The following is a 27,069-nucleotide window of genomic DNA, read 5'->3' as shown; positions in this document are numbered from 1 at the left end:
AGCTAAAGGAGCACTCCCTTAGCTGGCAGCTATAGTAGGTCCCTTATTCTCTGTTTTGGCCAGCCACTAGAGGGAGACTTCACACCCTTACCTTTCACCATGCCCCTTTAGGACAGGCAGTGGAGAAGAATGCCAGATTGGAACCAGAACTTACCAACTGGGGAAGGACACCACGTTACTGCCCCCAAAAAGCAGCAAAGCCACATGCAAGAGACAGAAAATATCACTTTATTTTGGAACAATTGCCCTGTTTAAAGCAACAGTGGAGGTCAGCCATGGGTTCAGTGTCCCACCGAGAGGAGTCTGAGTTCAGGCTACAGGTATTCCCCCAGACACCAGCCAAGCGAGCAGCAAACATGCTGCCAGGCCTTCCACCCATGGGCCTGTGGCAGGAAGGGATCGGACATACCCCTGTGCTACGACTTGCCCCCTGCCCCTGGGGAAGGGGAGACGCCAACAAACACTGAGAGCCCGGGCCATATTGCACAAGGATTGTTAAAGCTTTCCGCTCTCAAGCAGGTGCATTTGATTAGCAGGAGTCCGGGCCCTCATGGGAGAGTGCCAGAACATCCTGGAGTTGGGGCAAAGCTACCATCCGGCAGTGTTCCCCCCACCCCGGAGGCAAGATCCAAAGCTCTTTATGTAACACTCACCCGCTGCGCCCCCCCCCCAGTTCCCCCTGCTCACGGTGCTCTCCCAGGCCCCAACACGCCACGCACTGGAGATCGTGCCAAGGTCGTTACAAAAGCAACAGCATTCGTTTCAGTGACGCCGCCTGTCAAAGCCGGCGTCCCCTTATCTAACTCCCCGTCCTCAGAGACATGCCCACGCCCTTTCTGAACAGACCTGGGTGACAGGGACAAAGACTCAGGCGAGGGAGGTTACAAACAGCACATAACTGGAGGGAATTTGCCAAACTCGCTCCCCGTGGAAGTCCATCCATCCTGTAGCACCTATTCCCACATGCTGCCAGCACAGGGCCCCTGTGCGTCACCAGAAAGCAGCGACACACTTCTTGTAGGACCTACATATAAACGCTGCGTTGCATAACACTCCTGCTGGGTGCCTCCAGGGTGCTTTTATTTTTTTTTTTGATTGTTCGTTTTTTAACGTCCCGCCCTTCCAAAGGTTTGATTTCTGTGCAGGCCCCTGCTGGAAAGGAATTCAATGCAGAGGAGAAGGGACACCCAGCTACTGTTACAGACAAGAGTATCGGGATTTGCCTTGTTTCCTTGTCCCTGTCACAACTTGGAGCTTCCTATATTTTTCTTTCATTTACACCCAGTTTCCATTGTTGTTCCCGCCCCCCTCCCCCCCGCTCAAGCTGAGTGACTCTGAGGTGGGACTGAAGTGATCGGGGCCACGGAAGCTCCTCGGCCGGAGGTTTTCCAAAGGAGACTGCAGAGCAGCTGCTTTGGATGCTTACCGCTGCAGCTCGGCAGGGGTTTAGACCAGATGACCTTTGCGGTCCCTTCTGACCCTCGGGTTCTATGGAGTCACAAGTCTACTTTGCATTTCTACAGCACCGGTTATCCAAAGCCCTCCGTGCACTTGACAAAGCCGGGCGAGCAGCATCGCCCCCATTCCCCTCACCCAGGAAAACCGAGGTGTGGCCAGGTGAAATGGCTTTCCCATAGGCACACAGCAAACCGATGGCCGAACCAAGAAGGGGACCCAGGAGTCCTGACTTCCAGGGCCCTGCTCAAACCACTCAACCAAGCTGCCTCCAGCCTCCCTCAAAACCAACACTTAAAGGCCTTTAAAACCATTGAAAAGGGAAAGTGGACTGAGGATTAAAGTCAGCCCGTCCCTATCTAAGTCCTATAGAATCTGGTGTCCCACATAGCCCCAGGCAATGGCCACTGTTGTACCAAACACTTCAGAGGGAAGTGTAAAACACCCACGATACACTGTTATGAGTGGGGTGGGTGGAGGAAATTCTGCCTGACTCCAGCTGCTGATCACTCTGTGCCCTGAAGCATGAGGATCAACGGTCCTTATCACTGCCCTCCCGGCCAGTGCAATCTGGGCAAATTACAGACAAACTCTGAGCCTGATTCTGTCAGGGCCAATATAGGAGAGGACTTGATCAGTGGGACAAATGCCCACTTTTGTCAAAAAAAAAGAGGTGCAGAGGAACATGTGGGCGGGGGTGCTGGGAGGGCACAGCGATGCCAGGCTCCCCGCACAAGGAGCAGGCAGGACTCAGGCAAGCAGCAACCCCAGCCTCGTGCAGGAGGCAGGCAGGGATCGGCCAAGCAACTCGGGCCAGCCCCGCTCAGGGAGGAGGGCTCAGGCAAGCCCTGTGGGGGGAGTGGGGAGGGCTCAGGCCAGCTCAGTGCCCCATTTTCCTTTTGGGAACTAGAGTCACTCTAGGCAGCTGGGAGGAGCAACAAGCCATCTTCCGCAAGGAAGGGGCTAGATACGAACACAGCAGATCTCCTCTCTCTGTGTCTCTTGTAGGATGGGGCTAATTCTTCCTCCAGGACACAGTCAAAGGCTTGTCCTGCCCGCTCTTACTAGCAACACCCACCCCAAGCTAATTCTACTTTTAAATATCCAATTCCCTTTCCCCTCCAGAGCTGGGTTGTTTGCTCTGTGCACCTCACTCAGCTTGGCCAGGCGGGTCAGTTTCCTGTCCCGTTTCTGCCAGTAGCAGGGGAAGGTTAATACCCAGCCAGGACTAAACTTGTTTTCATTGAAATTCTTAAATGTCACAGAAGCATTTCTCTCTGGTTTAGATGTTGTAAAACATCCAATTTTTATCTGTAGGATATACACCCCCACCCACAGCACAAAGCACAGTGACCTTAAAGCAGTGTGACGTGATCCCTTTAAACGTCACATGTTAAAAGGGAGGCTGATATAGCAAACAACAAGGTGATCTTACAGCAAGGAGACAAGAGCCCCGTAAAAGTAAACATGTTCAAAGGGCATCTAGCAGCCCCAGGATGCGACTTGAGCCTGGAACAAAGACGACATTAAAAAAACAAACAAAAAAAAAACAACCCTGGGCTGTTTTTCGGAGATTAGAATGTGTAATTTGCTCTGGAGATGAAAGGAGCGGAAAACCGGATTAAATTGCTGACCTGGAGTAGCCTTGGGCCCCGCGCGCTTAGCTGTGACATTCCCCAGCCCTTTCCATTAGAGGACAGGCAGCTCAAGCATTTCCAAACCATCAGATCTACTTTAGCTTACTTGATTATGCTATTTTTAAAAAGATGCATGCAGACCCCTGATCCTGCACCCACTGAAGCCAACAGTACAACTCCGGCACATTTCAGCAGGGCGGGATCAGGCTCTGAACGAGTAATATTTTAAGTTAGATTGTGCAGGCTGCAACAGAGCTGTGATTATTGGAAGAGTCTCCATACCCCTATAGGGTTTCGTTCCTTCAGATAACAGAAGAGGGCCAGGTTTCCTCTTCTTTTTGTGTTTTATTTATCAGTGATCTCTTGTGCCCGGCAATTGTCTTTTGCATCCCAAAGCCACTGTGATGCATTTTCCCCTGCACCATACGTGTATTGAGTCAATATTCCCAATAAAACGGGGTGGGGGGACCTGACTTTCCCTCACACCTCCCATAGTGCGTTTAAAAGGGGCAATGCAAAGGACAGATGGTTAGATCTGTGCAGCCAGGCAGGGGAATTTCCTCACGGACAATTTAACTCTCCCCCATGGAAATTCCGTTATGCTGCATGTGCAAGGTATCAGAACTGGCCCCTGCAGAGACAATGGTTAGGAATGAGCTGGCACATGTACAGGCGTGGAGCGTGCAAATACACACACACACACACGCATGAGCGAAAGCTGGGTCCGAACACCAGGTTCCAAGAGCAGCGATGGGCCCAAGCGCAAAGCTGAGTTACAGTTCTGGGTCCGGGCTTTCCCCACATTCAGGAATTGCAGCTAATTCTCCTCTGGTAGGCAGAGAAACCCCAAATCGGGACACTCAAAACTCCCTGGGGTCCATCTCTGCAGCAAGCTCCCTTGTATAGCAGTTTCTTTCCCCCTCTAGATCTTTTTCGGAGCGACTCTGCTGTACAAGTACATAGCTTTCCCCAGCAGTCAGTCCACCTCATCGCAATTAAGTGTCTATAAACACTGCACCAGGGTTGCTTAGCTGCACTCTATGAGTCTGGAAAGGAGAGACGGGCTGTGTGACTACCTACCACCCAACAGAGAAGCTAAATCTTTAGGTCTGTGATGAACGAAGCCAAGCCAATACTAAAAGGACCAAGAGCATGGATGACCCTAGAGAGATCCTCCAATATGGTGAAAGGGAACAGCCAAGTCACACTGTATACAGCTGCCCCATCCCTCATTCTGGTGAACCAATGCACTGAGAAGACACCTGCTCACCCACCTTGGATTGGCCTACTCCTCAACACGCCAAGCCGCTCTGGGCCTGCCGTACTGGAAGATGACCAGACGTCTTCCTCCTTGGCTACTTCCCTCCCTTAGGGAAGTCAGATGAGCTCCTGTCTTTGCTGCTAAGGCAGGAAACCATCTGCAGACACAGCAAGAACATTTAGAATGATCTTTCAACGTGTTGTAAAATTCACGCCTAGGCACTGCACCAGAGCCATGCCCCACTGTGACTCTGGTCCATTCTACTGGGCTTTCTGACGGCACTGGCCTCAGGTCAGTTTTGAAATGCCACCAGAGAACAACAAAGCTGGAGGAAAACTCGCTTTTCGGCCCTTGACATCTGCTCACCCTACAAGCATCACCCACTCCAGCCTCTTCTCCCCATTGATGCATCTCAGGAACATTACTCTCAAAAGCAGCGAAGATGGACATGTGAGCCACTTTGGGAGCACGCACAGCAGGAGGGTGGAGTGGAGGAAGGGTTACTTAGGGGCTCTGGCCGCTCTCAACCTGCCACCAGAGAGAATCAGCTCTGCCTGTTTCGGTTTTGTTCACGAAAGACGATCTATATCACAGCAGCATATATCACTACCTATTGCTATGGGTCATCCGAGTCCAAGGAACCTACACCGTGCACACAGGACAGCCAGAAATAAAGCAGCAGCTCACAGGCGTTATTCTAGCACAACATTTAACATTCTCCCTGGACACCTGGGTTCTGATCCGTTCCCTGATCTCGTCTCCCGGCAGCTGGGGGGCGGGAGGGAGGGAGCCTCGTTTAAAGCCCTTTGTTGAAATAAACAATCTCCATGTGGGGGTTCTTCTCCTGGATCAGAGCTTGGACTTCAGGCTCCAGGCGACTCACTCGCATCGAGCTGCAGAAGGGAGACAAACCTACTCAGAGAGGAGGCAGGGAGGGCAACGGACTTGTGACTACTGGTTGGAGAGGTGTCTAAGGAAGCCTCCCTTTCCGTACAGGTGGGAGAATGCTCCACAGTCAATCCAACATCACCCATCACCCACTTTAGTCTCTTTTTTCTGCTCACAGACAGTCTGCAAACAGATTTGGATTTGAACAGCTCTCCCGGTTATGCAGAACCTCCCGGTAAATGCACTATTATGTGGCAAGTCTCAGTCTACGGGCTGGCTTGCAAGCTAGTTGCAGCCCGCGAGTGGCCGCCTGCGTCACATGGGAGCGTTTCTGCTCTGCGAGTGGATGGCTGAGACTTTTAGAAAGTGGAGGAGGCAGCACAGAGCAAAGAGAATCCAGGACGGTGGCACAAACGTTTCCTGTGCCAGCCGTTGCTAACGGCCCTGCAGAGACCAGCTGCCCAGAACGCCCTTCTGCTTCTCTCGGCAAGAACCGGGTAACGCACAGGATGGGGCGCTGCATCCAGAATCACAGGGACCTTGAGAGGCCATCAAGTCCAGCCTGTGCACTGAGGCAGGACCAAGTAAACCTAGACCAGCCCCGACTGGGGTTTGTCCACCCTGGTCTTACAAACATCCAGTGATGGGGATTCCACAATCCGCCTGGGAAGCCTGTTTCAGAGCTTAACTCCCCTTAGGGTTAGAGAGATTTTCCCAATATCCAATCTAAATCTCCCTTGCTGCAGATTAAGCCCGTTCCTTCTTGTCCTACCTTCAGCGACCATGAAGAATAATTGATCACAGCCTCTGGCTTCTCTAACTGGTACAAAAGTGACTCCAGGGAGCTGGGGAGCAAAGATGTCTTAAGCCAGTAGTTCTCAACCAGGGGTACGTGTACCCCTGGGGGTACACAGAGATCTTCCAGGGGGTACATCAACTCATCTAGATATTTGCCTGGTTTTACAATAGGCTACAGAAAAACCACTAGAGAAGTCAGGACGAACTAAAATTTCATCCAGATAATTTGTTTATATGGCTCTATATGCTATACAGTGAAATGTAAGTACGATATTTATATTCCAATTAATTTATTTTATAATTATATGGTAAAAAAGGAGAAAGTCAGCCATTTGTCAGTAATTGTGTGCTGGACCACTTTTCTATTTTTAGGTCTGATTTTGTAAGCAAGTTGTTTTAAGTGAGGGGAAACTTGGGGTAGACAAGACAAATCAGACCCTGAAAGGGTACAGTCGTCTGGAAAGGTTGAGAGACACCGTCTTAAACCACCTTTGTGCATAGGTACACACCCAAACCCACACCCCCCCAACTCCTAAGGTCCAGGCATACAGAGGGCCCGGCAAAGACCGGCCAACCCCTACCTTTTCTGTGGGAAGAGTGCGCAGCACAGCGGGGTCGCGAACACCAAGCTGCAAAAGGAGAGACACCAAGAGCAGAGCTGATGTCTAACGCCTCGGCCCGGGAACTGCTGCAGAGCCGAAAACGGTGGGAACGAAGCAGCATCCCATGAAACGAGAGGCTAGAACTGGGGCAGCGCTGGCATGAGGGTCAGGAAGCCCCACTGCAGGGAGGAAGAATGGACTAGTGATCAGGGCTCCAGGCTGGGACTCGGGAGACCTGGGTCCATCTGTAAGGTGGGGCTGTTACACCTCCTGCCTGGGGTATCCCAATGAAAGCGAGGTGCCAAGGGACATAGTAATTAGGGCTGGGTCAGCACCTAGATGAGACAAGGAGAGACACTGCCTGCAAGGAAATTCCATTCACCCTCCTCTGCCTTCCCCAGATGAACCTCCTGGACAACTTCCCTTCCCATCCCCAAATCACTGTAACGGGGCAGTTGGCTGCTGATCTGAACTATCCAGATCCCTTGTCTCTGCAACGCTGAGCTAGAAACCTCACCAGACACATACACTCCAGTGAGTTTTATCCCTTCCTTCCTGCTGCCAGGAGGGTAGGAAATACGATCAGGGTCTCTTGGCACTACTACTTCTGGCCTGACCTAGGAAGCCTCATGCCTGACAACATCCTGCAGCAGGGAGTTCCACAGGGTGTGTGCACACCAGGCAAAGCAGCAGTCTGACCACTGACTTGGTCTGAATTTCCTGGCCATGAATTTAACTGCAAAATGAATAATGATGGGGAGTGGGTGGGAAATGACGGGATCCCCTCTGAGCCTCCCAAAGGGCTGGCTTCACTTCAAAGGCTCACGGTGGTTCCAGTTTGATCCCAACCGGTTTGAAGCAAAAGATGCTTCCAACTCCGAGACCAGGCTAGCAAACCCAGGGGAAATTTGTCCCCAAGCGGCTTCTTCCCATCAGCTGGGCTGGGCGAGTTTTCCCTATTTGCAGCCGTCGCTTACCAGAACCCCACCAGTCCGACCTGCAAGGGAGCGTTCAGCCAGGGGTATCGCTACATGGAAAGACAAGGGGGCTTTGGGTTAGCAAGAGGGTTACCGCTTACAGGGGCGTTCCCTTATACATCAAGGCCAAGGGGATAGATTGGAGGGGTAGGCACTATACATTGTGTCAGGCCCGCGGGGCACTAGCTGGTGATCCATACAGAGCTGCCTGCTCCTTTCCCGGTCCCCAGCTAGCTCTGAAAGATGCTAAACGTCCTTTCTAGGGTGATTTCTCCCCAGCGGCACTGGCAGGGGTTGGTGCACCACAAACAGGGCAGGCCAGGAGACGATCACTGTCAGAAGCCAGTCCAAACCGTGACAATCCCCAGATCTCTGTGCGCACATGGGGCTCGGCTCTGCACACATCCGTCACGTAGGACTGGGGTCTGCCACTTCTTCCCAGAGCCATGGTTCATCTAGGCCCATCTCCCATCTCTGATCAATCTCACGCTTAAGCGTCTGTCTACACTGTGCCCAGACTCTGACTCAGGTTTAAGCCCTTTCCGTCCACACACAAATCAGCCTGATTTGGGTCAGCGAGTGCTCATGGCCTGGGTCCTAGAACCCTGCTGGGAGCGTGGGTAAAAGCCACTCAGGTCCAAGCCCTGTCAGTTTGCAGTGTGGATGCAGCTCATACCACAGCTCTGTGGATGCATTAGCTTGGCTGGGAGACCCAGGCCCAGAAATTGTAAGCCCAGGGTTACAATGCAATGTGGATGCTTGAGCACAGGTTTGAAAACACGAAGTGGACAAGCCAGGTCCCCCAGCCCTGGTTTTACAATGCAGTGTAGCCATATCCTTACATGAGCTTTATACCATCCCCATCAGCCGGACCAACATTAACCCTCCTGCCCCCATTAAGCCGGCCCAGGGGCGGGCTGGAATCCTGATACCGTCCTGGGGCGTTGGGCAGATCTTGAATCCCATGAATCCCACAGCATATATAGCAACGATGCCCTTGGCCAAATGTGGAGACCGGCGCCAGGCTGTAATGAGAGGAGACCCCACCCCCCCAAGCCGTGTAGTCGGGGTGCCATCCAGCCCCATGGAGAGGCTGTTGGGGCATGGCTGGGCAGGGAAAGCCACGGTAGCCTTGTGCTGGGGACTTACCTTCAGGAAGGCTCTCTTCTCCAGGGCATTCATGATCACGGGAGGGATGGCTAGGAGGAGCAAAGGAGAAGGAAATTAACTGGCGTCGCTAACTGCGATGGGCGTCTCTGGCAGGAAGCAAGGTAGGAGTTTGTGGCACCCGAGCTGCGTCCGGATCCCGCCCACGCGCAGTGCGGATCTGCCAGGGAAGCGACTCACCCATGGCGGGGGCGGCCATGCCGATCCGGGACACCACCACTTGAGCGATGGCTTGCTGGGCTGCTGCCCTTGACTCCCCCAGCCGGTTCCCGTCCTCATCCGTGATGGGGATCCCAAATTTCAGCTCCCTGCGAAAGAGACAGACCGGGGTCCCTTACCACTACCTGCGTGCCAGGGCCCAGCTCGGCCACAGTTTGGGAGCCTGGCTGGGGCAGAGAGATGGGTAATGGGGCACAGAGTCATTGCCCTCCACTGGCTGCGTCTGCAAACTGTGAGAGTGAGTGCGGGGGTTCTCAGCCCAGCTCCTAGTGGTCAGATCACTCGTTAGGGATCTCAGCAGAGAGGCCAAGGACTGAATTCCGCCACGGCAGGTGGGAGGTTAAAACTGGCATGAGGCTCACCAGGACACTGCCTGTGCCATACCGGGTCTGTGGTTGATGAGAGGCTTTCATATCATGGCTAATCTCTGGGAAATGACCATTATTGCAGTTCTATAAACTAAAACAACCCTCATGCTTCAGGGCACATGCTGACCAGCTGCAGCGGTCAGGAAGGAATTCCACCCGTCACAGCACTGCACTGCTGACCCAGGGCAGTATGAGGAGGGTCTCACCTCCCCCTACAGCATCAGACTGTGTTTACTGCCAGAAGCAAGGTACCTGGCTAGATGGATCTAGGTCCTTCAACAGCATCTATTTCCCCCGCTTGCACAGAGCTGCTCTGTTAGGGCGAAGGCCCCTTACCTCTGCCGCATTAAAGGAATGTTGATGCAGTTAGCAGCTGCCACGGCAGCAAAAGGCACGTAACGGCCAATAATTGACGGTAAATGCTGCAGAGGGAGAGAAGAGAGAATCACACGCCAGGGAATGAGACTATAGCAGGGTAGAGGGAACAATAGTCTAGTGGTTAGAGCACGAGGCTCGGTTCCATTCCTGGCTCTGCCTGGGCCAGTCATTTCATCTCTCTAAGCCTCACTTCCCCGTCTGTAAAGCGGGAACAACAACTTGTCCTACATCTGCCTTGTCTGGTTAGACTTTCAGCGTGCCAGGGCAGGGGCTATTAGTCACTGCACGTCCATCAGTGCAGCACCCAGGGCCCTGATCTTGGCTGGGGCCCTGAGGGGGGCTGGAAACGGCTGCTCCATTCTCCGGCGTATTCCAGTTGGATCCCAGTGCTCATCTTAGAGCCGTCGGCTCTTCTCTCACTAGCCCCATGGGCACAACTCCAGGGAGGCCCATGGACTTCCACCCCAGTGGGAGATCCAAATCGGGTCTATTACTGTCTGCCTGCGTCGCTGGATTAGCTGGGGCAGAGACACGACATGGGGCATTGAACTGTCGCAGGGGGACGGGTGGGAGCAAAGTGCTTGGGGCTTCCCCAAGCAAGACCCCAACCCCCACCCCTGCAGCCCCACCCAGAGCTCGGATAGCCTCTGGGTCGCTCCTGGGGGGACAGGCGTGGATCCAGAGAAGCTGGGAGCTATTGTCTTGTCCCTGCTGCCTGCCAGCAGATGGGTCCTGCAGTGTAGAGCCCAGGCGGTCCCACTCCCTGGACCCCGTGCCAGGCGTGCTCTGACTCGAAGCGGGGCTAGGCCCCCTACCTTGGTGAGAGACTTGAGTCCCAGCGCTGTCACGACTGCCCCGGTGGTGGCGCTGACGTAGGCCGTCCCCAGCTGGCTGCAAAGGAAACGGGAAAGTCCTGTGAGGCCGGCAACCCACTGGGCAGCCCTCCCCTCACTGGTGCAGTCTGTGCAGCACAGGGCAGCATGGCGGGGCCTCGTCCTGCCAGGCTGCCTGCCCCACAGTGAGCCTTTCCCTCCAGGCATGGAGGGCGCCCCCCCAGTGGCCTGCCCTGGTTCTGTGCACCACAGGGCGAGACCAGCCCAGCAGGGAGCCTGCAGCGCTGGCTTCGAGTCCAACCACCCTGGGCAGGCAGCTCAAGCCCCCACGTTTCAAGCGACAGGCTGAGGCTGTTCTGAAAGCAGCCACCTTCGTGCAGCACACGGCTGCACGGCTGCATGGCTCTGGCACTCCCCCAGCTCTCCTGGAAGACAGCTGGAGCTTCATCTCTGCAGCTTCCTTACCCGACCGTGATGGGGGCGTCTCCGCTCCGGTTAGTGTAGTTCACAATTGCGTTGAACGACTGGTTCACCCACTGCCAGAATAACACCGCGGGGGTCGTCCTGGGGAGAGCGGGAGAGAGCACGTCGGTGGAGGGAGAGGCAAAGTCCCGGCAGCTCTGCGCCAGCGGACGGCAGATGGGACGGAAAGGGGCCACGTGCCCACGAGGAGGTGTGGCTGGTGGAGTTAGCGCGGATCAGCCCTCCCCATCCACACCCAGTGTTACATGTACCCACCTACCTGTGATTCTCCCCCGCCTGACCCCTTGCTCGTCATTCACTCCAATGCAAAGCAGGGAAGGGGGCCTCAGACCCCTACCCCAGGGCTTGAACATCACAGCATGTGGCTATCAGAATCCCCTGCCCTTCGCTGTGGCACTGAGCTCCAGGGAACCTACCCGGCAATGTTAACCTGGTGGCACATTACCTGCCCATCCTCCGTCAGGGCTTGCTCCAAAGTGCAACGGGCGTGGTGATGCGCTGCCACTGATCAGGCTGCGCTACCGCCACCGGCTTAAGGCCGGCAGGGGGCACTGGAGGGCATGGGAAAGGGCTCCCCACCCCAGGGCCAGCAGGGGGCACTGGAGAGGTCAGGGGAGGTCCCCACCCCAGGCCAGCAGGGGGCGCTGAAGAGGTTGGGGGGTCCCTGCCCCATGGGACTGACGTGCCTGTAGAAGGTGAGCATGCAGCCAGTGATGGTCATGTTCATGGGCACCTGGGCCGACATGCGCCCGATCAGGAACATCTTCTCCCCGGTGTCGGGGTGGAAGGCCGAGTCGTAGATGTATTTCGCCCGCCAGAGCTGGTCTTCCGTCAGGCCCGGTGACACCGTCCCCGACCTGGGTGGTGCCAGGGAGAGGGAGCCGTGACTAACCCCATTCGCACCGGGGCCCCCCATGCCCAGGCCTGTGCACCGCCTGCACCCACTCCCAGGGCAGATCGCCCCCAACTCATTACTCTCTTGTGTGCCTTACCGGGAGCCTCAGCAGCCAAGAGAGAGCTGGAGGCTTCAGCTAGTAGCCTTGGCCAGGCCGGACGTCTCCATGGAGCGAAAACCCTACTGTGGTCTCCTTGGTGGGTGTCTCTGCTCTGCGTGCCCGGCTACCTCCCCACCGCCACCATAGGTTCCATCTTCCCTTGGGGAGAAGGCTGGTGCCCCATGGCTTCCTCCAGCACCTTCCCTCCCCAGGGTGCCAGCTCCCCTGGCCATCACGGCTACCACTGGGCTTCCTCCCAGCCCTCTGCCATGCCAAACGTCCCTCTGTCCTTAAACCCCCAAAGCCACCCCTGCCCCTTCACGCCACTGCCCTTTGGCTCCAAGCCCTGCCCGCATCCAGGGTCCAGGCAGCAGCAGATCTCCCCTCCTCTCCCTGCCAACTACTGCCCAGCCCTGCAGAGGGGTCCCCCGCCTTGTCACCTCCTTCCCAGGCGGACGCCAGGGCAGCTTGCTTGAGCCAATGGCACGGACCAGCTCCTGGCCCCCCTGCATTCAGGGCGTCACCCCCAACCCCACCACTAGGGGTCACTGTGGCATAGCAGCCGGATTGCAGAGCCTCCCTCAGATAATGCGGTCCCCCTCCCCCCCAGCCCCACCGCTCCCCAACCATTGGAGGGGAAACTCAGACCAGACTTTACAGCGAACCTGTAATTCTCAACCACCCGCCGGGCATCTTCCAGCATCTTCCCAGACAGCAGGAGGTTGCGGGGGTCGGTCACCATGAAGAAGTGCTTGGCTCGCCCCTGGAAAGTGCTCTGGTCCCATCGCGGCTCCCGGATGTTGATGTGCAAGGGCAGTTCCTCCGACATCCTCTGGGGGGAGACGGCGAGTGGGGAGGCGATGGGCTCAGGAGCACCCAGCACGGGGGCGGCCCTCCCTCAGTCAGACACCCCCACACACGCACGCGGCTGGAGGGGGCGGTGGGTTCCCAGCTCTATTAGGGGAGGGGTCCTTCCTCCACTCCAGAGGCAATTCGTTCCCTTGTGTCCTGAGCAGGGGGGGGGGCCAGAGGAGACTGTTCAATAGCTCTGCTGCATTGTCCCAGCACAGGGCACTGTCTCCTTCCTACTGGGCTTGACTTCTCGCTGAGAATGTCACGGGATCCCTCCCTCACCCTGGGGCTCTGCAATCAAAGAGCGCTGCCTCCCCGCCCCCCTGCCCCTGCTCAGCAGGCTCACACAGCAAAAACCTCCAGGAGGCAGCTAGATCCACCCAGTGAAAGGGAAAGCTCAAACCACGTGCACAGGGACCGTCCCCTTACCCTGCCCTTGGCGCTGACGCCCAGAGCTGGGGATGCAGGATGCCTGGGTTCTATTCCCAGCACTGCCCCAGAGTCATCATGTGCCCACGGGCAAGTCCATTCACCTCCCTGTGCCTTGGTTCCTCCCCCTGGGAAACAGGGGTAACGCTCCCCTACCTCACAGAGACGAAATTCAACGCTGCCTGGATTCAACAAGCTGAAGGTGCAACAGATAAGCAAAGGGCTAATAAGGGGAGCAGACTCTTCGGCCAGGGGGAAGGGAGACCAGGATGCTTGATTCCCCCCACTTCCCCTTCAGAAGGGAGCAGCCAGTAGGACCCACACCCGCTCCAGGCAGCGCTCGGTCCCCCTCTAGTGCAGGCTGGGCTCCTGCGAGAGGGAGTCTGACCCCCACACTGGCAGTTACGGGGAGCAGGAGAGCCCAATTAACTGGTTCTGTGGCACCTGGGGGGGATGCAGGTAATTAAGGATTAGACCCAGCTGGGGAGAACCAGGCTGGGTGGGCCCTATGAAGAAAGGACTGCAGGGTCCCTAGGGATGAGTCAGAGGAGAGCTGCTGTAAGGAGCTTATCCCCAGGGACTCCGGGAGAAGAGCAGCTGGCGTGATGGGGTGCCAGGCAGCTGATGGAGACGCTAAGGAACCACCAAGAGCAGGAGTCTTCAGCTGCTGGCTAGTGAGAAGCTGCCCAGGAAGCCAGCACTACAGGGCGAGCCTACCCCATGAGGGGGCCATGCAAGGAGGGAAACTGAGGCTGAGTCACCCAACTGCACCGCAAGGGGGCACACAGAGGTTGCTACAGCCTTGGATACCAGAGCGTGCTTGGCCTTAAGAGCCAGAGGGCCCAGGTTCAACCCCGGCAGCTGCTGACCCACCCAGGGCGCGAGGTGGCACCAGGATGTGCCGGCAAGGAGGGCAGTGCGGGGGCTGGGAGGGAGGGGTCCCTGGTGCAGAGAGACCCTTAAAGGTTCGGCTCGCTCCTCTGAGCATGTCCAATCGGGGGGGGAGGGGTCTTCTCCCAGCCAAGCCCCCGGTTGGGGTGACTGACGTAAGCAGCCGAGCGTGAGCTCAGGGTGCAGACTAGCCGTGTGGCCAGAGCAGAGGAACAGGAATCCTGCCCCCTACTGGTGAGTGCTGACCCCCAGCTGCCCCTTGAAGAACCCCAACTTCCTCCAAAGTTACTTGCAGGCATTGGCTGAGGCCCCATCTCCCGAAGCGAGAAAGGGCAGAACCCAGCAGAGTTGCATCTCCAGAGAACCGGGCCCAACTCTGACCTCACACACCCCGGTGTCAATCCAGAGTGACTCTTCTGCAGTCAGTGGTGTGCCGGGGCGTATCCCTGGGGTGAGCAAGAGTCAGGCCCTGGCGCCCGCCCGCTCTTTCCGTTCCTCTTTTGCCATTTGGCTCCCAGCAAAAGTCTCTGCATTTCCCCCTAGCAACCAGAAAAACCACTGGCCTCCAACTCCCTGCATCTCTGAAATGTCAGCCCTCCCTGGCAGCTCGCCCTGGATTTATTTCCAATATTTATAATGCTGTCCAGCAGGAATAATCCCTATGCAGGAGGAGGGGATGGCCAGTTGTCCTGAAGCGAATCGGACGCCAGGGCCTGCCCGCAGCTGAGCTGCTAAAGCCCTTATCCCCGTTGTTTTGTTCTGTTGTTTTTAATTCTCGTGTTTCCTGCAAAGCAGGCGAGTGCCGTGCAGAGAACTGACTGTTTCACCCCGAGCCGGTGGCCAGAGGGCATGAGGCTGTCCCAAACACCAAGCGCTGGGGAGAAGGGGACTGCAAGGTGTGAAATCAGGACCCAGAGCCCATTTCAAGGGGCAAGAAAACCTACCAAGGGAGGTGCTGCGTCTGCTACCTCCATCCCAAAGGGCACTCCCCCCATTCACTAGGATGCCCTGGACTTCGGGCTAGATCCTGATCTCGCCGACATCAGCGTAACCCTGGAGTAGCTCCGGCAAAGTCACTTTGCCCTCTGTGTAAGCCAAGTCAGATGCTGGCCCATTGCCCGTACCTACCGTGGGCGCAGGAGGGCACTGGGGCAGCCTGCCCCCCACCCGGCAAAACCTGGCTTCCTGAGAGTAGAAACAGGCCTGAGCCAACAGCCTGACTCCCAGACAGGAGGAGGGTTTGAACTCCATGCCCTTCTCTGCAAGTAGCCGCTATTTCTACAGCCCCCCAACAGGCTTGTTCCCTACACTACATATCCCTAGGGCCTTGTCCCAGCTGAGTTTGAAACGATCCAAGGGGGCTCCACCACTCCCCAGAGGAGACTATTTCCGCAGGGGAGGGAGTGGAGAGACCAACAGAGGCTGCTGCAGATGACAGGAGATGCAGAGGAGAAGGCTCCTGCGCCCAGGGCCATGAGATTGCAAGGAAGCCAGGAAGGGAGTGGAGTGAGACAAGGACGAGAGGCAGACCAGGGCTGAGGCTGGACTCCCAGCGTCTCCTCTCTGCCCACCTCCAGGGGACTGACCGCTGCTCTTAGCATCATCTGCCTGGGAGCTTCTGGGAGAGGGAGCAGGGGGAGGGAAAGGGGGGAAGAGGTTGGCATGCTAAGATGCACCAAGCCCTCAGCACCTAGGACCGCAGTTCCTCCAAGCAGATTTCCCAAACCTAGAAGGATGCCGGGCGGGTGATTCTGGCCTAGCCCTGGCAGCCAGCGCTTACGCTAGCCCCTCGGCCAATGCACTTGCCACCAGCCCCGCTCTGCTGCTCGCCCCGGCCTGCGTTGTGCCAGGCGCCTGCGGTGAAATCCCACTGGGTCACAGCTCCCTGGTCTGCTCCAGCCAACCCGGGCTGGCTCGCAGGGGAGCGGACCCCCGGCCCAGCGGGGCTCTGCACTGAACCCACTGGTGCTCTGCGGCCTCCCCGCAAAGCCCAGCAGGTTGGACTGCGGAGGGGCCCAAACCAGCCCCCAACCCCCCCTTCAGTGGCCAGTGCCCCTGGGGCCCTGCCTAAGTCCTGGAGCCCAGCCCTGCACCGCCCACGGTGCCAACCCAGCCCCAGAGCCGGGCGCTAAAACTCCGGGTCGGAGTGGGGGGCACAAACCCAGGCAGATGGGAGAGGGTTGGGCTGGCCGTCTGCGGCCACGGGGGGTGCAGGGAAGGGGGAAGCGACACCCCCGCCCGCAGCGCCCGTAGGGGCGGGGGGGGCTCCGGGCACGCGTGGGCGCTCGCTGGGCACCAACGGATCCCGGGCGCCCGCCTGGCTGGAGGGCGCCTGCTCCCCGCGCCCAGCCAGCCGCCCCCCACTCACCCACCCCGGGGCGCGGGGCTGGCTCCCGGGGCGGCTCCGACTCACCGGCTCGCCCCGCGGCTCGCTGACGGCGCCGCGCCCGGGGACCGCGCAGGCCGGAGGCCGGGGAGCGGCGCTGGCAGGGCCGGCGGGGCGGAGCCAGGCGGCTCCCCGCGCTCCGGGCGCACGGGCGGCGAGGCCGGGGGCTGGATGTCCCGGTGGGGGGGGCCCAATCCTGCTCCCATGGCCCGCAGCGGGGGCAGGATCGGGCCCGCCGCCCGGGCTCCCTTCCCCCCGCGCTGGGGCAGTTTGGCACCCAGGGGGGCATTTGCCCCGGCCCCCCCCCCCGGCGAGGGCTGGCCGTGCGGCCGCCATTCCCCTGCCCGGGGCCGCCCCAGCCAGGTGCAGCTGGCGCTGCCTAGAGCTCCACTGACAGGCTGAATGGGGGGGTGCCAAATCTGTGCCCCACCGGCCATGCTTGGGGCTAGTGCCAGCCGCCTCGGGGCACCCTGCAGCAGCAGCGATGTTTGCAGGTGCCTAGCACCGCGCCAGGGCTGGGCAGGCTGCGATTGCCGATCTCAGAGGTTGTCTGACCCCCGACAGGCCCCTCCGTGCCCGCCCTGCCCTGCCCTTGGCATCACAGCTCTTTGCCCACTACCAGGAGGAAAGCCGTGAACACAAAAAAGACCCAGTCAAGTCTCCAGGAGAGAGAGCACAGCGTGTGCCTCTCCTCTGCAACATGTGGCTGTGTTTATGTGGGCACATGCACGCACCACCAGCTTCTGCTTGATGAAATCCAAACTGGCGCTGTGTGGCCTACGCCCTGTACTGCTAAGAGGTACTGAGGATTCCCCTTTAGCTGAAAGGATGTGACCCTGTGGTTTCAGAACAGCAGAGTCCACGTTCTCTCCTCGCAGTCACCCCTGGATTTGCCCGAGTTGGGTGAGAGGCGCTGTGCTGGGTGCAATTCCCTAGTGATCGGAGAAACAATCTGATCTTTTTTTTCTGTACATAGATTTAAATAACATTTCCCTGCTTCTCCCCACCCCCAAATCAAGCGATTTCTGATTTCTTCTTCCCCCTGCCCTTGGATTTTCGGCACCGGGTCTCCCCGATGGCCTTTGGCAGCAGGGAGCTGCTGCTGCAATCGCTCCAGAAACACTCCGGTTATTAAGCTCCAATCTGCCATGAAAGGGCAAGCGGCCAGGGAGGGGCAGATCCCCCCCCTCTGTGTGCAGCAGGGCTGCCTGTGGCAACTCCCCCCTGCCCCAATTACTCTAGTGGGAGGTGCCAGACTGGCAGAGGAACGACCCACCCCCTGGAATATTAAGGCATCCCCTGGGCAGAGTGCCCCACACAGCCGGCGAGGACAGAGAGTGGCATGAGACAAGCTCCTGAGTCTCCAGTGTGACCAGCGGCACCGTGTAAGTGTGGGGCAGATGCAAGGACCCATCCCAGGGGTGTCTAGGGCCATCTCTCCCCAGGGTTGGATGTCTCGGATGAGACACCGGCATGGTCCATTCCAGGCAGGTTTGTGTGGATGGAGAGGGAGGAGGTGTCTGTCTGTCTGTCCGTCTGTCGTGGCACCAGAGAGCCTAGTGAAGCTGGGAGGGGAAGCCTATCCGGAGCGAGCAGCCCCTCCTCCCCTGGGAGCAGGATGGGGCCCTGCAGCCGTCACTATCAGAGTCTGGCCCAGCCCCAGTTAAAGGTCCTAGCCCGCTGACTCCCAACCTTCACCAAACCAGCACCCCACATGCCCACACCAGTCCAGGCAGAAAGACTAGGGTGGGCATGGCCCCCTGGACCCAGGCAAGGCCCTCTGGACCTCGGCACGGCCCCATGGATGCCGGGCAAGATCCCCTGGACCCAGGCACAGCCCAAGGGAGTCTAGGAGACGGTCCCACTGGGTGTGTGGAGAGTCCAGAGCTCGGCGTCTGCCTACCCCCCGGTCTTGCTGTTGCTCTGAGTCACACCTGGGAGTGTCCATGTGTCCGTCTCTGGGCCAGGGGCATGCGTGGAAAGAGCAGGCAGGGCAGTGCTCAAATGCCTCCGCGTGGCTAGGTGGGGAAGGGCAGTGGGCTGGAGGCCTCCTTCTCCATGCTAGGGCAGAGGCTTCTCCCTGGGGGCACCTGAGAGGCCTTGGCCCTGGGCTGCTCCCAGCTCAGCTCGGCCCAGCAAATGCCACTTGTGGAATGGCCATTCCCAGCCGCCCAGAGACCCCCACGAGCCAGGAGTGGGCGGCCAGGAGTGACTTCGATCTCCTCCTTCTGCTGGCTCCTGGGGGCTGGATCCTGCCCCACTCAGCACTGTTCACCAAAGTTTATGCCCAGGGAAAGGGCCGGCACTGTGAGGATGAGGATGAAAGCTGGAGGGGGTGAGTAAGAGTGAGATGCGTGGATGGGTGTGTGGGGATACGTGGGGGTGCTTGTGAGGGGAGCAGTGTAACCCCTCTTAAGTCTCCCTTCTGGGGGTGACCTGTGGGGTATCTCCCCCCTCCCCTGTCCCACCTCTGCCCTGGGCCCCATCCCACTCCCTCCCTGATGGTTCCCTGTCCCCTCCCCTCACAGCCATGATCCCTGGGGCGATGAGCAAAGTGCTGCAGCGGTGCCCCCCTTTGGGCTCCCCTCACCCCCCTGAGGGGCAGGGCCAGGGAGCCCCAGACTCCCCCGCTGACCCAGAGGGCTCAGGCTGGCAGGACTTGCCCAACGCCCGGGCGGGCTTGCTGCTGTCCCTGCTCTACCTCGTGCTGCTGACCTTCCTGGGCAGCGCCGTCCTGCTGGCCGAGATTCACCAGCGCAGCCCCCAGAGCCGCAACGTCCACGGCTTCCTGGCCACGCTCATGCTCACGTCCTGCGCCTGGATGCTGTGGTTCGGCTGGCGCTCCTCCCAGAACAAGAGCCGGAAGCTGCACCAGGACCACCACGCCGGGGCCAGCTGGCTGAAAGGTACCATCTGCTCCCCAGGAACCCCCCTGGTCCCACGGCAGCCTCTGCCCGGCAACGGGGTTCGGTGACTTGCCTCCGGGTTGGGGGGCATGAGCTGCCTGGGCGAAAACAATCACGGGGATCGGCCCATTGCCCCACAGCAGCTCCGCTGGTGCCCCTCAATCCCGACCCACCCCCCTGCTAGCCCAGCCCAGAGCTCGAACCAGGAGCAAGAACACAATGAGAGAGAGCGGGCGCGAGGCTCCAGGAGAGCGCACAGTGGGGGCGTCTCTGCTGTCACATGTCGCATCTGGGTGGCCACCACCTGGCAGACATGGTCCTTAGCTAGCCAGAGGTGCTGCAGACAGAAAGCAAAACCACTGCAGCCCCGCGGCTATGGAGGCCCCAGCCTCTCCCATCCACTGGCCCCACAGCACCCAGCCTGGCCCTTGCCACACGGCTCACGGGATGGGTGCCCTGTATCTGGCCGGGCTGCGGTGATGGTGTTCTCTTGCCCTGGCAGGCGGGCTCTCGCTCTTTGCCCTGGCCACGCTGGTGCTGGACTGCCTGTCCTTGGGGTATTACTACGAGCTGCAGCACTGCACCTCCGTCCTCATCACCGCCTTCCCTGTCGTGCAAGCAGTGTTCACCATCATCCAGGTGAGGGGCCTCGCGTGCTCCGAGCACTAGTGGCCAGGAGGGAGGAGTCAGACTGCCAGGAGCGACCCACCCGGGTGACACTAGCCCCACAAAACAGGCCACATGAGCTCAAGTAGTGACTCCACTAGGGGGTAGCTGTTGTAGGCCGTTACCCTAGTGTAGGCTGTTGGCACAAGAGGGCTCCTCTGTGTACTCGTCCAGCCCTGGTGTCCCCAGGGCCGTGTGGGACAGGCTGGGTGGAGAAGAAGGGAAAGCACGACGCAAGAAAGAACCAGCATCAGGTCCCCAGGAGGGAGCCCCGCATCCCAAGATGGCCGCTGCCAGTAAAGGTGCAGCCTGCCTTGTGGAAGGGCTCGTCCTTTCCCATCGCGCAGTGCTGCTCTGTGACCCTGTCTTCTGCCTTCGCTCCCCGCCCTCGGCACAGGTGTCTCTGCTGTCCTTCCACGCCAAGGTCTGCATCCAGGAGCAGCAGTGTCTCAACAGGTATCCGGGCTCCCGGCTTGTACCCCGGGATGGGGGCAGGGGCTGGCTGTTTCGGGGGCAGCCCTTGGGGCCAGGCTGGGCTGTGAGCTCCCCCCTGCCCTCTCCCCTGTCCCAGGTTTGGCCTGATGCACACGCTGGCCACCAATGTGCTCATGTGGATGAGCGCAGTGCTGGACGAGTCCATGAAGCAGCTGCAGGAGATCTACGACGCCCACGAGACGGAGAGCCCCTGGCCCGGGCATGGTGAGGGCCCCCCGGGCGGGGGGCTGGACCCGTGGAGGGGGGGCCAACGCCCCTTTCTCCCACATAGACCACCACAGTGTGTGCCACACGGTCCCGGGCAGGCGGAGATTCACTGGGGCCAGCCAAGCCAAGGGGCCCTGGGACAGGGTTTATATACCCACCCAGCCCAGTGGTGAGATGGGGTTGGGGGGCTGCTAAGGAGCCAGACCCTTCAGCAGCCCCCATGGACAGCCTCATCCTCCCTCCCCATGCACTGCCCCATCCCCACACCCCTAGGAAGAGCCCCCCACGGACAGCCTTGCCCTCCAATCCCTATGCACAGCCCTTCCCCCATCCAGTCCGTCTCCCTCCCATGTTGCCCCACTCCCAGGCTGGTGCTGAGTGCCCCCCCCACTGCACCCACTGCAGGGAATTCGCCTACCAACAGCTGCTCATGCGCCACCAGCTTGTGCCACATCTTTTCCGAGGGCGCCGCCTACCTGCATCCCTTCAACATTGAGTTCAGCCTCTTCTCTTCCACCATGCTCTTCGTGGTGTGGAAGAACACGGGGCAGGCGGCCTGTCGCCGGCAGCCCCACCCATGCCCCAGGGGCCGCTTCCACCTCAGCGGGGCCTTCGTGGGGCTGGTGCTGGGGGCACTGGCCATCTCAGCCACCTTCGGGGTGATGATCTCCTTCGGAGTGCTGGCCAAGGCCCCTGAGACGGTCCCTGAGGCCCTGCGGACCTACTACATCTTCAACTCAGTGCTGCTCTCTGCCATGTTCCTGGCCTCGCTGGTCGGCATCGCCGCCTACCGGCTCCAGAGAGACCCGGCCTCCACCGACTGCTCCAAGAGCATGGTGCGGAGCCTGGATGTCACCCTCTTGCTGGGCAGCTCCTGCGGGCCCCTGATGGTCTCCGTCTTCTCCCTGGTGGCCATCTTCTTCCTGCACATCAACGGGAGCCTCCACCTCCTAGACCTCTGCTTCTCCCTCTGCAAGACCATCCAAGTGTTGGGCCAGAACCTCTTCATCACCGAAGCCCTTTACTCCAGGCCCACCCACCAGCCAGATGCCCCCGACAGCCCCCCAGGCAACGAATGGGTCTTCTCCATTTCCGGAGGCCACGCCGAAGAGCCGGTCCAGCAGGACATGGTTGCCCGCCATGAGAATAACTGCGCCATCTGCCCGGCCAGCCGCCACACACCAGCCAGGATGGTGGCCCAGCTGGAGGAGCAGGTGCCGGGGTGCTGGCTGGCCTGCAGGAGCAGCAATGACTCCCTTGCCAAAATCCCCTCTGGGGGCCAGCGGTCTTGGCCCAGAGGGGAGCCGAAACACGTCAGCATCCGGAGGAAGGTCCTGCAGAACATCTCCATCCTCCTCATCTTCTACAACATCTCGGTGAGCTGGCTCATGGCGCCTGATTGTCCAGCCCTGGGGCTCTGGCTTCCCATGGGGAGCTCTGGAGGCTGACAGCTGGACCCCCGGCTGGTGTCAATTACCGCCATTCCACTGAGCCATCACCAGCTGAGGATCTGAGCTCAGGTCCTCTGTCTATCCTCTAAGTAGATGCTGTGCAATCAGCTCCAGAGCAAGCTTTGTCCGTACAGCCCTGCTGGGGGGACCCTGGCCAGGGACGAGATGGGGACTCAGTCTCACAACCCCATTCAGCCCTTTTGAGGCTGCCAGCAAGGGGACAGTAGGAGACAGCAGGGTTGTCAGTAGTGTGAATATTCGTCCACTAGAAACTACACTGAAAACCACCAATTTGTTTCGCAGCGGTCCCCAAAGAGAGGAATGCTGCCCGTGGCCACAGAGTGGGGGGTGTCAGGGTCATTCAGGTCAGAAATCAGTGACACCTAGTGTAGTTATTGTCTGGGTGAGTTGTTTCTGTGCAGAATGTACCTGGGGCCAGCTTTGCTGAACAGGGAGATCACAGATAGAGGTGGGCAAATACGGTTTTTGGTTCTCTGACGATCCTGAAAAATCAAGGGGGGAAAAATCGTTTTAGGTTGACTAAAACCGACCTTTTTCAGACTTTCCAGTGAATCGAAAAGTCGAAACCCATTTCTTGTTTGATCTGAAACCAAAAACCCTCGTTTCCATTTTGAGCCTTTTTAATGGGGTTTTCTAGTTGGTTTCGCCAAATCGCAGGAAACGGCATCACAAAAAGGTGTTTGGCATCGAAACGTTGAAGTGTTTCTTTTTGAAAATGTCAGAGTAGAACATTTGGATTCTTTTCAAGGTTTTTTCCTAACTGAAACACTTTGCCTAAATCAACACATGTTTGCAAAAGCTTTCGATCGACCCAAATCTGCGGGTTTTTTGCTGAAAAAGTTTCAGTTTAAAAATGTTGCCTAGCTTTTGTCACATAGGCCCAGACCCACAAATAGATCTGAGCCAAACGGCCTGTGTAGTGCTCCCCCTGCCTGCAGACCCCCATCTGTCTCTCCTGGGATCCGCAGCTTCGCACTGACTCCCCAAAGTCATCCCCAGGGATTTTCACTAGAGGCAGCTGGGATTTGTTTGTCTAACTTTGGAGGATGCGGGGTAAGGGACAAAAAACATAGTTTTCCGAACTTTCCATTTTGGTCAACTTTTTCTGGAGATTGAGCAAAAAGTTTCGGTTTCAGGCTTTCATCAAAAAAATCCAAAAGAATTGATTTTGGGGGGGGGGGGGGGGAAATCTTCAAAATGTCCAGTGAAAAATAATTGACCTGTTTGCCTGGCTGTGCTATCGCAGTGCAAGCTGTTCTCCTGGGCCCACGTAGCCCTCAGGCCACCAGCCCTCCTTTGACACAAAGGAGCCTCCGAAAAGGTTTGACTTCCCATCTAGAGACAGCTTTGACGTAGAGTAGACACTCTCCTCACCCGTCAGAGAGGTACTGCACAGGGCCTCTTTAACTCCGACAGGGGAAGCGGTAGACGTGGTTTATCTTGGCTTTAGTAAAGTTTCTGATACTGTCTCCCGTGACCTTCTCATAAACAAACTAGGGAAATGCAACCTAGATGGAGCTGCTATAAGGTGGGTGCAGAACTGGTTGGAAAATTGTTCCCAGAGAGTAGTTATCAGTGGTTCACAGTCATGCTGGAAGGGCATAATGAGTGGGGTCCCGCAGGGATCAGTTCTGGGTCCAGTTCTGTTCAATATCTTCATCAGTGATTTAGATAATGGCATAGAGAGTACACTTATAAAGTTTGCAGCCAATACCAAGCTGAGAGCGGTTTCAAGTGCTTTGGAGGAGAGGATTAAAATTCAAAATGATCTGGACAAACTGGAGAAATGGTCTGAAGTAAATAGGATGAAATTCAATCAGGACAAATGCAAAGTACTCCATTTAGGAAGGAACAATCAGTTGCACGCATACAAAATGGGAAATGACTGCAGAAGGGGTGCTGCGGAAAGGGATCTGGGGGCCAGATCCTCAGCTGGTGTGAACCCATGGACGCCTATGGCACTGAGCTGATTTGCACCGGCTGAGGATCTGGCCCTGGGACATTGAAAGTGAATGGATTTTAACCTCCAAAACTGCTTCCCACCATTTTGGCGGTTTGAGGTGCTGCAGGTCTCCTATGCAGTTTCTCTCATGCAAGGCCGTTGTGTTTGGGTTGCTGGTGGGGCTGGGAGATCCAGCTTTCCTCTCCCTGCACTGCCCGTGTCTTGTAAGGGCCCCTGGGCCAGTGCAGAGAACAGATATTCACAGGACCTTCCCCCCACACTGTGTCCAGCGAAGAAGCCTCTCCATGGGGGAGGGTTTAGGGGATGGTGTGAGACCTTTGTCTGCTAGGGTGAAGAGCCTGGTATCAAATCTGTATTCCCCATGTCGGTGCTTAGAGGCTGTGATCAATCACCCCTTCCCCTGCTCTGTGTTCAGCTGAATAGACGGAGCTCCGAGCAATTCTCACTCTAAGGATGTCCGGACTCGGCCCATGCAGATCCGAGATCGCTGTGTCCAGGGTGATGACAGCTGTGCCTCCCCCTCCCGTACAGTCAGCAGCCATCCTGGCCTTGGCACTGCCCTTCATCCCTGCAGGCGCACCTAGCACCCCACCCCTCCTCTCACGCTGCCGCCCTGAGCTGTGCACAGGAAGGGCGAATGAGACGGGTTGTTAGCAAACGGTGCTGCGGAGAGAACCCCGGGTGGGAAGCCACGGGGCCTGCCTGTGTGCCCAGCCAGACCCATGGGGACTGCTCCAACACAAGTCTGTCATTATAATCACTGGGCAGAGCCCGAGGGCCCCCCGTCATGTAACGCAGCCTGTGGCATAGCTCTGTCAATGCTGGTCTACTCCGTCCTCTGACCCCATGCAGGATTGTTCCTGGCAGGGTCCCCCCGCATGGACCCCCCTCACCAGCACCCTCACTATGAAGCTGGGACCCCCCCACACACACACACCCCATGGATTCTGGCAGGCCCCGGTCAAGCCCTGTCCCCACATTGCTGTCAGAGCATGGTGTGGGGATATGCACTAAGCACCATCCACTCTGCGCTCGTCCTGCCGGCGGGAGGTGACGTTCATGCAGCGCTCAGGGTGGGAGAGTCAATGCCCCAGCCGGGGGCTTTTCATTGCTGGGCGGAATGGAGTGTCCATTGCTGCTGGGCTGGTGCTCGGTGGCTGATGATGTGCAATGAGTCGGTGGTTCTCAGCCCCATTCCCCATGGATGGACACACCCAGGAGGAATGCACGAGGCCTGGCCCTGCCTTGGTGACAGGTTCAACGGGGCGAGGGGCAGACCGGGAGCGAATGGGTTCACTAGGCGTCAGTCCCCGCACATCTGAGTCCATCCAGTAGGTGGCAGTGAGGGACACAGAGTCCAGCATGGCCCATGTCCCTTTGTGGCTGACGCCTGACCCCTTTGCTTTGCTAGGTGTGGATCCTCTATGCCTACGGGACGCGGCCGCACCTGGTGAGCCAGATCGAGCAGGCCTTCTATGGCTTCACCCTCTGGGTCATCATCGTCAAGATCTCCCTGCCACTGGGCATCTTCTACCGCATGCATTCGGTGGCCAGCCTCTTCGAGGTGTACTGCAAAACCTGCTGACCACCAGCCGGGGGTGGACCCCGTTCTGTTGGGCAGAGGCTGCCCAGGGCAGGCGGCGGGGAGAGGGACAGGCGGGGACGACTGCTGCACAGAGAGTTGGTGTGGCACCTACACACACACACATACAGACATCCTCTGCTTCACGCACACACACAACGCACCCCCTCTGACTCGTCCACACAAACACACCGTCTGATACGTGCACCCTTACTCTGACCCACCTGCATAGTCCTGCGTGTGCACCCATCACACTCCCAGGTACATGTACCCCAGACACTCTCCCATATACACACTGTAGTGTGCACCAATCCCTCCCACACACTTGCTTCACAATATCAACAGTGATTTATTACGCTGCTCATCTAGAGAACTTTCCACCTGCAGATTTCAACACACCCTAAAATCTGCCAGGAATTTAGCCTCACAATTCCCGTGCAGGGTGGCCCTATGTTATCACCCTCCTTAGGGAAACTGAGTCACATCATGTGACTTGTGGCAGAGAGGGGAGTAGCATCAGCCTCAATAAATCACCCCTTTATATTGACTGCAGCTGAAACTCAGCACTTCGATGGCATGAGAGACTCCGGTGCTAGGCTGTGTTTGTACCCTGGTTCCACACAATCTTTTGGATTGTTTTAAGGGGTGCAGAATAGTAACTTTATGTCTCTCCAGCTCTTTTCATCCTGTGCATTAGGAGTTGCACTAGACTGGAACCTGAAGGAGCTGGCCTGATTAATCTCACATGGGAAATGCAGCTGCCTCTGGGGTGGAACACAGCAGCCACGTCTCTACTGGCAGCTCCAAGCAACAGGCTTTAAGAGATGAAGAACAGGCCAAATTAATCCCTGATCTAACTCCCCGGAGGCTAATAATTTAGACTGGTGCCCCTAATTCGTTTTTAATCAATATTTGTAGTGAGCATCATTCAGAGGAAAATACAGAAAAGTATCCCCTGGGAGGGGTCTTAAGGGAAATGTTATGATTTTATTTGAATGACTTTGTTATAGTGCAAGTGTTAGAGCAAGGCACCAGAGCCCTGGGGGGAAATCTGTCTTTTCTTAATAGCAAATTTCACTGATTATTATATTAAAGTCTATTTTAAAAGAACCACCCACTTGTGATTGTTACAGAAATACAACAAGTAGAAGCACATTCA

At 57.6% G+C, this 27,069-nt stretch overlaps 2 protein-coding genes across 4 annotated transcripts; one reads left to right on the top strand and one right to left on the bottom strand.

The window, feature by feature from the left end:
- Positions 1-207: 207 nt before the first annotated feature.
- Positions 208-19,428, bottom strand: SFXN3 (sideroflexin 3). 3 transcript variants are annotated; one of them, XM_038411433.2, is made up of 12 exons: positions 16,646-16,696; positions 13,499-13,600; positions 12,727-12,893; positions 11,753-11,923; positions 11,049-11,147; positions 10,566-10,641; positions 9,709-9,794; positions 8,966-9,093; positions 8,768-8,817; positions 7,619-7,668; positions 6,621-6,668; positions 208-5,246 (listed from the first exon to the last, which is right to left on the bottom strand). In XM_038411433.2, exons 3-12 carry the CDS (start codon positions 12,888-12,890, stop codon positions 5,150-5,152), a joined length of 969 nt encoding a protein of 322 aa, XP_038267361.1. In that variant the 5' UTR covers positions 12,891-12,893; positions 13,499-13,600; positions 16,646-16,696; the 3' UTR covers positions 208-5,149. The 3 variants fall into 3 exon arrangements, with proteins under 3 accessions (XP_038267361.1, XP_043374522.1, XP_038267359.1); XM_043518587.1 differs by lacking the exons at positions 13,499-13,600; positions 16,646-16,696 and adding an exon at positions 19,335-19,428; XM_038411431.2 differs by lacking the exon at positions 13,499-13,600 and having other exon boundaries at positions 16,647-16,766.
- LOC119858191 (proton channel OTOP2-like) lies at positions 16,941-27,069 on the top strand. The gene is made up of 7 exons (XM_043518586.1): positions 16,941-18,004; positions 19,148-19,525; positions 20,028-20,164; positions 20,589-20,647; positions 20,763-20,890; positions 21,299-22,269; positions 25,740-27,069. The coding sequence occupies exons 2-7, from the start codon at positions 19,150-19,152 to the stop codon at positions 25,911-25,913; spliced, it is 1,845 nt and encodes a 614-aa protein (XP_043374521.1). The 5' UTR covers positions 16,941-18,004; positions 19,148-19,149; the 3' UTR covers positions 25,914-27,069.

Source organism: Dermochelys coriacea, chromosome 7 (genome assembly GCF_009764565.3).
Source record: "Dermochelys coriacea isolate rDerCor1 chromosome 7, rDerCor1.pri.v4, whole genome shotgun sequence".
Classification (NCBI taxonomy): Eukaryota; Metazoa; Chordata; order Testudines; family Dermochelyidae; genus Dermochelys; species Dermochelys coriacea.
Note: the sequence above shows the minus strand (reverse complement) of the source record. Positions and strands in the feature narration are given on the sequence as shown.

What these genes read in the sequence shown, in the direction of transcription:
- SFXN3 (XM_043518587.1), bottom strand. Translation starts at nt 12,890, where the DNA reads ATGTCGGAGGAACTGCCCTTGCACATCAACATCCGGGAGCCGCGATGG. An exon ending in CGGGTGGTTGAGAATTACAG is followed by an intron (nt 11,924 to 12,726) that starts GTTCGCTGTAAA and finishes GGCACCACCCAG; the next exon opens with GTCGGGGACGGTGTCACCGG. An exon ending in GCACTCTTCCCACAGAAAAG is followed by an intron (nt 5,247 to 6,620) that starts GTAGGGGTTGGC and finishes TCCCTTCTGCAG; the next exon opens with CTCGATGCGAGTGAGTCGCC.
- LOC119858191 (XM_043518586.1), top strand. Translation starts at nt 19,150, where the DNA reads ATGATCCCTGGGGCGATGAGCAAAGTGCTGCAGCGGTGCCCCCCTTTG. An exon ending in GAGCCCCTGGCCCGGGCATG is followed by an intron (nt 20,891 to 21,298) that starts GTGAGGGCCCCC and finishes CACCCACTGCAG; the next exon opens with GGAATTCGCCTACCAACAGC. An exon ending in TCATCTTCTACAACATCTCG is followed by an intron (nt 22,270 to 25,739) that starts GTGAGCTGGCTC and finishes TTGCTTTGCTAG; the next exon opens with GTGTGGATCCTCTATGCCTA.